Source organism: Cajanus cajan, chromosome 1 (assembly GCF_000230855.2).
Source record: "Cajanus cajan strain Asha chromosome 1, NIPB_CcT2T_4, whole genome shotgun sequence".
Classification (NCBI taxonomy): Eukaryota; Viridiplantae; Streptophyta; class Magnoliopsida; order Fabales; family Fabaceae; genus Cajanus; species Cajanus cajan.
The window spans coordinates 90,226,266-90,235,750 of NC_138517.1; the positions used below are offsets into that span (position 1 = coordinate 90,226,266).

At 30.7% G+C, this 9,485-nt stretch overlaps 1 protein-coding gene across 1 annotated transcript; it reads left to right on the forward strand.

Moving 5' to 3' along the window:
• The first annotated feature begins 1,316 nt into the window (after nucleotides 1-1,316).
• On the forward strand, nucleotides 1,317-7,300 carry LOC109804761 (uncharacterized). Its single transcript, XM_020366601.2, has 5 exons — nucleotides 1,317-3,513; nucleotides 3,596-3,758; nucleotides 5,449-5,612; nucleotides 6,247-6,505; nucleotides 6,684-7,300. The coding sequence occupies exons 1-5, from the start codon at nucleotides 1,775-1,777 to the stop codon at nucleotides 6,789-6,791; spliced, it is 2,433 nt and encodes an 810-aa protein (XP_020222190.2). The 5' UTR covers nucleotides 1,317-1,774; the 3' UTR covers nucleotides 6,792-7,300.
• The last annotated feature ends 2,185 nt before the right edge of the window (nucleotides 7,301-9,485 follow it).

Genomic DNA, 9,485 nt, shown 5'->3' on the forward strand with positions numbered 1-9,485 from the left:
CCTTGGTTAGTTGCTATTTTAATTTTTAAAGTTGTATTTTATGTTGATCTACCTAACAAACCAAATTAATCAATTATATGTTTTATTTTCAGCCATCGTTTTCTATACTTGTCTGCTTCATTGCCTCTTCATTGTATTTTTTTTTTACAAGTGTAAGGATTGCATTATCCAAATACCTTATCAGTATCACTAATCTAAATTTTTTATCTGAAAATTTATAATAGAAAAACTAATAATGCACCTGTATCATTGAATAAGAATTAACAGCATACTCTTACTAAAAGGTTTTTTTTTTTCTTTTAATTGATTAGTTTTTTTTATTCATATGAATTATAATAATAACAACAAAATTTAAATATAAAATTTTGTATATATTATTCAAACTTCAACATTATTAAAATTATCTTAGTGGTTAAGGAGAAAAAAGTTGAAATAATAAAAACCTGAAAACCTAAATTTTAATTTATATTATCACCATATTTATAATCTTTCTTATTTTACTTAAAAAAAATTATTCAAACTACCACTTGTTAGGACCTTATATGATGTAAATAAGTTTCATTTGAAAAGTGATATAAATATAATATATTATTTTCATTTCTCAAATGTTACTTAAATTTATAGTTTTAAACAATCTAAATTTAAATTTTAAAATTTGAATTTTAACACATTATATCAAATTAGTTTATATATAAAAAAATATTTTTTTTTCACTTTTTAAAGATAATTATATTTTCATATTTTATTTTGTTTTTTCTAACTAATTTATATTTAATGATAAAATAAAAACAAATATATATATATATATAATAATCATTTTCTTTAAAAATAGTAACTATCCACTTTTATAGAAACACTAATTTTTTTTACACACGAAATACTTTTTTTTAACAAACATAAAAATTATATATTATAATTCTAATTATTTAATAAAATGTTCCAATATAATTTTTTTCTTAAAGATATTTAAAATTGTCAAATTGTCTAATAATTATAATACTTTAAAATTTAAGTTAGATTTATCAAACTTATTGATTACTTTGGGGGACATGCAAAGATAATACAAACATAGAATGAGGGCAATATAGAAATTTCCCAATAACAAATCCTCTCGTCTCCCGTTACACACGAACACCCCGAGAGAATTTGGAGGATTGTCTTGTTGCAATCCGTGCAGATATCAGTAACAGAAAATTCTCTAAACAAATTTTATTTTTTATTTTCATTTAATCTCCCATAACAGCAACAATCTAGGTTCACGCGCTTTATGCCCACCACATAGTGCTCATAACAGAGCGTGCACAACACGCATCACAAATCACTTGCACCGATACACTTCTTATTATATTATAGAAAAATAGTATTAAAAAAAAAGTTTAAAATACAGTGCGAGAAAGACTTGCACAGCAGAGTGTGTTGTGGCTTGGGTTTGGTGCAGTTGTTGATATAAATAGAGAGAAAAAAAAAAAGAAAATAGAAAGTGTAGAGTGTCTGTTCTTCTTCTTGTGCAAGTTTTAATGGCGTGAGTGTGTACAGTACAGCTAGGGTGGGAGTAACCGTATGAGAATGTTGAATCTTTGCATGCTTCACCAACTCTTCACAAATAAAACCCAATAACCCAGATGTGATGTGATCGTTTTGTTTTTTCAAATGAAAATGCGATTGTGAGTCGCATCATCCAGACGCGACCTTTGATTGTTCAACCCTTACCCAACCCAGACCAGACGACGTCGTATGGCTTTTTCTTTTACCCTTCTGTTCTGAGCTTCTTGAAATGGCGAAAGAGATGATAGAGAAGGAGAGGGACGAGGGAGAACTGGAGGAGCTAGAAATGTTGCTGGATGAGATCCCTCACGCCACATCGCATAACCTCCTTCGTTATTATCATCATGGCCATCGACATGCCCATGCCCATGCCCATGCCCATGATGATGCTTCTTTTTTTACAAAACAGCCACACTATGGTAATGGTAATGCTATGTATTACGATGATGATCCTTTGACTCAGATTAAGTTTTCGTGTGCGTCATCATCACCTCTGAGTGGCTTCTCTCTGCAATCTGAAGGTTCTTCTTCCAGTTTGTTCTCATCATCGCCTCCATCTTTCGAGGACCTCAAATCCACCGTGCATTCTCGAAGCTCCTATTACCCTAAGATTCCTGATTCCACCGATGAGAGGTTGGTTCATGAACTAGGCCTCTGCGCTAATTTCAGTAAAATGCACATTGCTCATAACAAAAACAACAATAAATACGACAATACTAATGTGCTTCCGTTTCGTGATTTTATTATTAATAATGTTCACAACGCCCGTGGTGGTGGTGGTGGTGGTGGTGGTGGTGGTGGTGGTGGTGGTGGCGGGGAGTGTAACGATTTCAAGAGAGGGTTTAGTGATTCCCTGGGGTTTCAATCCCCCCTGGCTAGGACCAGGAGTCCTCTTGTCACTCATGCTGCTGAAATGAATTCAGCATTTTCAGGACTCACTCACGATCATAAAATGGCTAATTTATTTGGATCGCAGTGGCCTGGCCCCGACGGGATGCTCTCACCACTGAATGGAGTCAGTGGTTGTTCAATGGGTTCTCCCAGGTCTCAGTTGAATGGATTTGATGGGGGTTTGATGGATTCACCGAGGTCTCAATTGAACGGATTCAGTGGTGGTTCAATGGATTCTCTGAGGTCTCAAGTGAATGGATTCAGTGGTGGCTCCATGAATTCTCCCAGGCGCAGGAGGCAGCTGATGAATGATTATTATTGTAGGGGAAGCTTGGCGCCGGAGCTTGTTGCTTCCTTGAGTAGGAGTCCGGCAACGGTTGATGCTGCTTCACTTTACGAGCATAAATATGGAATCAATTTACCTGAAGAAAGAGGGGTGATGTCAAGATTGCCTAACAATAACAATTTTAGGCCATGTACAAGTGTTCAAGAGTTACTGCAGTTTGGCCTTTCTCTGCCTAATGCAACAAGAGGTGTCCCGCGTTCAAATACTAGAATGCCCCAGGGGAATCTAGACTCCATTACTAGTGAGGGGAGCTTCATCATACAAGGGGAAGGTTTAAATTATGTTGTTAGCAGGGGTTTGGATCATTCACGGTGTCAGCGTGCTGGGTGTGAAAGTGGCTTTGCTAAGCAGCTACATAGGTCGGAGCCTGACATCCGACACCAGATTGTAGGATATGAAAATCCTAGGAGTCCGAGGAATGGTTGCTCATTCCCTTTGCTACCTAAGTATAATTCCCTAGTAGAAGCCCGGGGGTCGATATATTTAATAGCCAAAGATCAGCATGGCTGTAGGTTCCTGCAAAGAATGTTTGATGAGGGTACACTGGAAGATGTACAAGTGATATTTAATGAGATCATTGATCATGTTGTGGAACTTATGATAAATCCTTTTGGAAATTACCTTATGCAGAAGTTGTTGGATGTTTGTGACGAAGAACAGAGGATGCAGATCATACTCGTGGTTACTCAGGAGCCAGGGCAGCTTGTCAGAATCTCTTTAAACACTCATGGGTAATCATGCAACTTATGCTAGTATTGAAATATTATAGAGTGCCGGCTGTTAAATTTGACATTACTGTTTATCTTCTGTCAGCACTCGTGTGGTACAGAAGCTGATTGAGACTCTCAAAACTAGGCAGCAAATTTCGTTAGTTGTATCAGCTCTTGAACCAGGATTTTTGTCCCTCATCAAAGATCTTAATGGAAATCATGTGGTTCAGCATTGTTTACAATGCCTAAGCAATGAAGATAACAAAGTATGACTTTTACCCTTTTAAGTTATTTATTGATTTGGAAAAATTTTGTTGTGGATGAACAGAAATTGATCTGCTTAAATCGCTTAATACTATGTTTTTATGAGCTTTTGGATCAATGCATGATAGCTGATCATCTTGTGTGAGAAGCACCATCTTTTCCTCCAGTTTCATTCTGTTCTCAAAAGTTTGTTGCTTATTCCCTGACATGCAGTGCTGTATATTGATGTTCTAATGATCGAAGTTTCTATTTTATGCACCTCTATGGTTATGTTTGTATGCATTATTGAATAAAATTTGCTAAGTGTTTTTTTCTTCCTTCTTTGGGTATACTAGGAAACTTCATAGTCCTTTTTGAAAGGAAAGGGATCATAGGAAGCATTATGGTCACGAGCTGTTCTGCTTGGCCAAATTGTTCAAACCTTTTTTTTTTTGTTTGCCTGATCATGAACATGTTTCTTATTTTTCCTACATATATAACTATTCAATGAAAAATTCTGTAATCATCTTTCATCTATGGTCTTGTATATAGATTATTATGTTTTTAACTGAAGGGCTATGACTTTACAGACAAGTAGTACCAAGTTCATTATTGCAGATGACTATTTTTGATAGTTGATATTATGAAAAGACATCATGGTATCAAAGCATTTGAAATGATTTATTTATGATCACATAGTTGACACTCTTTTCTTGGACACATAAGAGGTTGGCCTATAATGTTAAATAATACAGTACATTGTAAATTACCGTGTCAAGTAGACTAGACATTTTCTTGACTGATTAATAGTTTCATCAAATTGTACATTATGATGATAATGATTATTAGTTATGTCTAACTGTATTTATTCTTCTCACAGAATCCAAATGCAGTGGTGTAATTGCTTTTTCTTTGCTTTACTCTTATTATTCTTTAACTTACTGTTCTATTGTTCTTAATAGCATTTTCAACCTACCTTATAGATGGACATTCAATGTAGTGGCAGGGTCATAGAATCTTGTTCAAAATATTGTCTCATTGATGATTAAACTGTGGGAGACTTTCTAGTGCTTATTTAAAATAATGATTTCATGAAAATGCTCTCAACTAATAATTACTATGTCATCCAAAACATAGCTTGTTATGTGTTGAACAATACTTTAAGAATCTAAGTACACGTTTATTGCTTTGTTTAAAAATTTGATCCCTTGCAACCTTTACTTCCATTGTAAAATTAATGCATTTAGGATTATTAAATTGCATCTCAACACTCTCAAGAGCAGAGTCTTCAGACCAACTACCCAACAACAAATTAATTTGTGATGTTATATATATTACAGGGTAAAGAGCTTATGAACTGTGGTTGAAGTTGAATCTGTTGTGCATATTGCTAGTTCAAGGTTAAATCTGTTGTGTAATGAAAATGTTGACAATAAATGACAAAGATCTGCTATTCTGCTTTACTAATAGAAATGTTATTATAGGCCATCTCTATAGCATGTTTTAAACACTCTTAAGTATACTGTATGGATATAACATTTTTACCCTAGTTTAATTTCTTAATCATGCTAATTGATTCGGGCAGATCACTTTGTCACATGTAATTTATTCTCTGTTAAAAGCTAGAGTTTGATAAAACTGCATACAATGTGTACAAATATTGATATTTTGTTGCAGAAAAAAGTTACATCTCACATTCTTTGCATTGTGCAGTTCATATTTGTTGCTGCTGCAAAGTATTGTGTTGACATTGCAACTCATCAACACGGATGTTGTGTTCTGCAAAGATGCATTGGTCATTCAAGTGGGGAGTATAGAGAAAAACTGGTTGCAGAAATATCTAATAATGCACTTCTGCTGGCTCAAGATCAGTATGGGTAATTATTTGAAGCATATTTGTTATGTTAAGCATGTCTAACCTTTCTGTTTAAATACATGGTTTATTTCCTGGACAAAGAATCTTAGCTTAGCAAATTGTCTCTGGTGATTGGTGGATTTTTTAACCCATATCACCAGACAACGACAACCAGACTTTGTGGGGATTAGTAGGTGTGGCTGTCATGAAACATCTTGTTTTACTCCTTTTTCTTATGACCATTCCACATACTAGATTAACGATGACAATGTGCGGGGTGCAATTACCGAAAGAGTGATTGTCAAGGAGCAAATTTTTTATCTACTATCATATTTAAATTTGAAACAGAAATCCGTCTATAATTATCAAGTTTTTTAACTCAGCAATTTGTGAGATTCCTTAAACCATATGGTGGAACAATAGAATGCACTTGAAATGAGTTTTTTTTATTTATTTATTTTTATTGAGGTTCTCTGCTTTCTTTCTTCTGTGCTTGGGATTTATAGTTAGCAAAAACTCATTTTTTAAAGGAGGATTATCTAAAGATACGTTATTGGTCATAGTTAGAATTTTTATGTACTTTGAATTGAAACAGATAAAATTTTACTCCGCTCATTTTTCTACTCTTTTCGATTCATTCTTTTTGTCTTCTGCAGAAATTATGTTGTTCAATTTATCTTGGACTTGAGGATTCCTTCGGCCACTTCAACTTTAAGTTCGCAATTTCAAGGTAAATATGTGCACATGTCAATGCAGAAGTTCAGCAGCCATGTGGTTGAAAAATGTCTTGCTGTATTCAATGATGAGAAACGATCAAGTGTCATTCATGAACTGCTCTATGCTCCTCACTTTGAGCAGTTGCTTCAAGATCCACATGCAAATTATGTTGTTCAGTCAGCTCTTCGACATTCTGAGGTTTGTAACATGACCAATTTATATTTCTTTCACTTTGGTTACCGCTCCCTATAACCATATGAAATGCATAAAATTATCAGTTGTATCTATAAGCTTTTTGGGCTTTGTCAACGACATTTGATTCCTCTTATCTGCTTGGTATTTCTTATCTCACTATTGCCTTTTACTTCTAATCTAGGGCCATGTGCATAACTTGCTAGTTGAAGCAATCGAGTCCCACAAAGCAATTTCGCGGAATAGCCCGTATTCCAAGAAGATTTTCTCGCAGAAGCTTTTGAAGAAATGATGTATATTCTTCCCTTAGCAAGAACTGTTGTTGTTCTACATGAAAAATCATTTTGGAGTTTGCCACTGAAAAAATGCATTGCATGGTTATTTAACTGTAAGTTGGGATACTAATAACCATACAAAGGAGACAATCTATTTAGAATTGCTTATCCATCTGCTCAGCTAATCTTTTTTTTTTTTTTTTTTTTTTATAAAAAAAATAGAGAAAAAGAAAGAGCAGAAAATTTTGCTCTGATTTAAATTTTAGACTTTGAATGTACTATTCTGTTGTCCTGTGTCTCAACTTCTTGGATATTATGATCCTGTTAATTAAGGTATTCTCACTGGCTGAGAATGTACAGTGTATAGTGTTAGAACGTTTGATGTTTCTGTAAACTACTACGAGGGAATCTCTCAGAATAACTTCCTTTGTTCTGTGCGCAAGGGAATGAATGACGCTGGTTCTTTAATTGTATTTACAATTATTATAATTCCCTGTTCTTAATTTTAGAATCTCATTTCCTGTTATTCTTCCTCCCATATAGAGGTTTTGATTATACAGAAATTTTCTTATCTAATACGTTTTTCTCTAGGGCCAAAGATAGGAGTAGAACAGACCTGGTTTATTACTTTATTTAATTGTTTGTTTCTGGTATCAAAAGAAAAAACAATTATGTGATACTTGCTGCTTGGTTAAAAAAAATGGATGGTAACGCTGTAGGGAAGGGAAAATGAAGGGTTAATAATCCCTTTCTTCCCACTACTTGCCTCTTCCCCCAGTATATATATATATATATATTAGTCGGAACAAACACTTGTTTTATTCATTAATAATTAATATTCTAAATGTTGGTCGCTTTAGTATTTAATTTTACAAAATTTTCATTCTAGTTTCTAACTTTACAAAACATTATTACCTTTAGTATTTTTTTTTATGCAAAGCAGAATGATTTTTTATTAACAAACTTTTATGGTGAAATTATTTCTTTTTCCCTTCCTTTTTATTCTTTTGAATTAAATATATCAAAAGTGATTTTTTCTCAACAGACTTTTACGTAATAAAGTTTCTTGAAGCCTAAGAAACGAATACACTAAAAATGAGATCTAATTAAAATTTAGGTTAAAATAATTTTTTTTAGTCTTTATAATTTTATTAACTTTATCTTTTAGTCTCTACAACTAGTATTTTAGTATGTGTAGTGTAAATGTTAAATGTTTATTATATATAAATAAAAATTAAAATAAATTATTTATATAAATAAATATTATGTTTAAAATTTGAATAAGTATATATTTTTAAATATATAAATTATACTTTACATTTGTGATAAATAATTTATATTATAGTATACGATTATTTTTATTTATTAGTAATTATTTTAAATATTAAATTTAATTAATAAATATATATTTATGTTTTATATAGAGGTTGATTTAAAATATATATTTTAGTTCATATATTTATTTTTAAAATATTTTTTAATCTTATAATTTAAGATGTATCTTTTTAATCATATAATTGCAATCTTTTTTTTATCTTTGGCGTTAATTTCTTTTTTAACAATATCTCTTTTATGTTATTGTAGCAACAAGTATTCAACTTTGTATTTTTAATATCAAATTTATTTATTTAAAATCAGATTTTTTGATATTTCATTTTTTTTATCCTTGTGACGTATCCAATGTGTTTAGACACCTTTTTTTCTATCCACAAATTAAAATTTTCCGTTAGGTCAATACAAAAGAAAATAAAAATGATTAAAAAAATAAATATATAAACTAAAAATATTTATTTTAAATTATAATGACTAAAAGATAAATAAAACATATATATATATATATATATATATATATATATATATATATATATTTTAACCAATATTAGGTCGTGTTTATTGCCTTTATGTCTATCTCTTTACATGTATTTTTTTTTACAAGAGATAAAATCACGAGAAAAAAGAACGGCAAAACAAAAACAGCAACTCTCTCCTTGGGAAGAATGGTCGGGTATTTTGAACAATAAATATTAAACGTATAATTTTAAATTGAATTAATTATGTATTATCCAACTTATACATGCCTTTAATGCAGTTATTCATTAGTATTTTAGCATTTATATTTTACATGTTAAATTTTTGTTATATACTAGCATATAAACGATGTTTTGTGAATTATTTTTAAAATTAAAAATTAAAAAAGTTATATAATAATTAGTGGTTATTAAAATTATAAGAAGTTGCAGACTGAAATTTATGGAAAAGAATAGATAAATTGTAATTTGTAAAAAAAGTAGTAACAAGAATAAGATTGTAAAAAATATATATAGACATCAAATGAGATAGATTCCTTTATTAATAGTATCGATAACTAAATTTTATAATAAATTATATATCTAAATAAATATTATATTTAAATATATAAATTATATTTAAAATTTGAATAGATAAATATTTTTAAATATATAAATTATATTTCTGATCTAAAATAAATAACTTATATCATGGCAAATAATTTTTTTTAATTATTTATAATTTATTTTTAAATACTTTATAAATAAATATGATAAATAAAAATTAAATTTAATAAAAAGTTAAAGAAACTTCTAAAACTGTTCTTGTTTGAGATAACAATTTACATGGGTTGCTTTTGGAAATAGAAAAACACTTATTAAATGTTTTGAATTAATCCTTAATTAGGAAATATAATTTTTTAT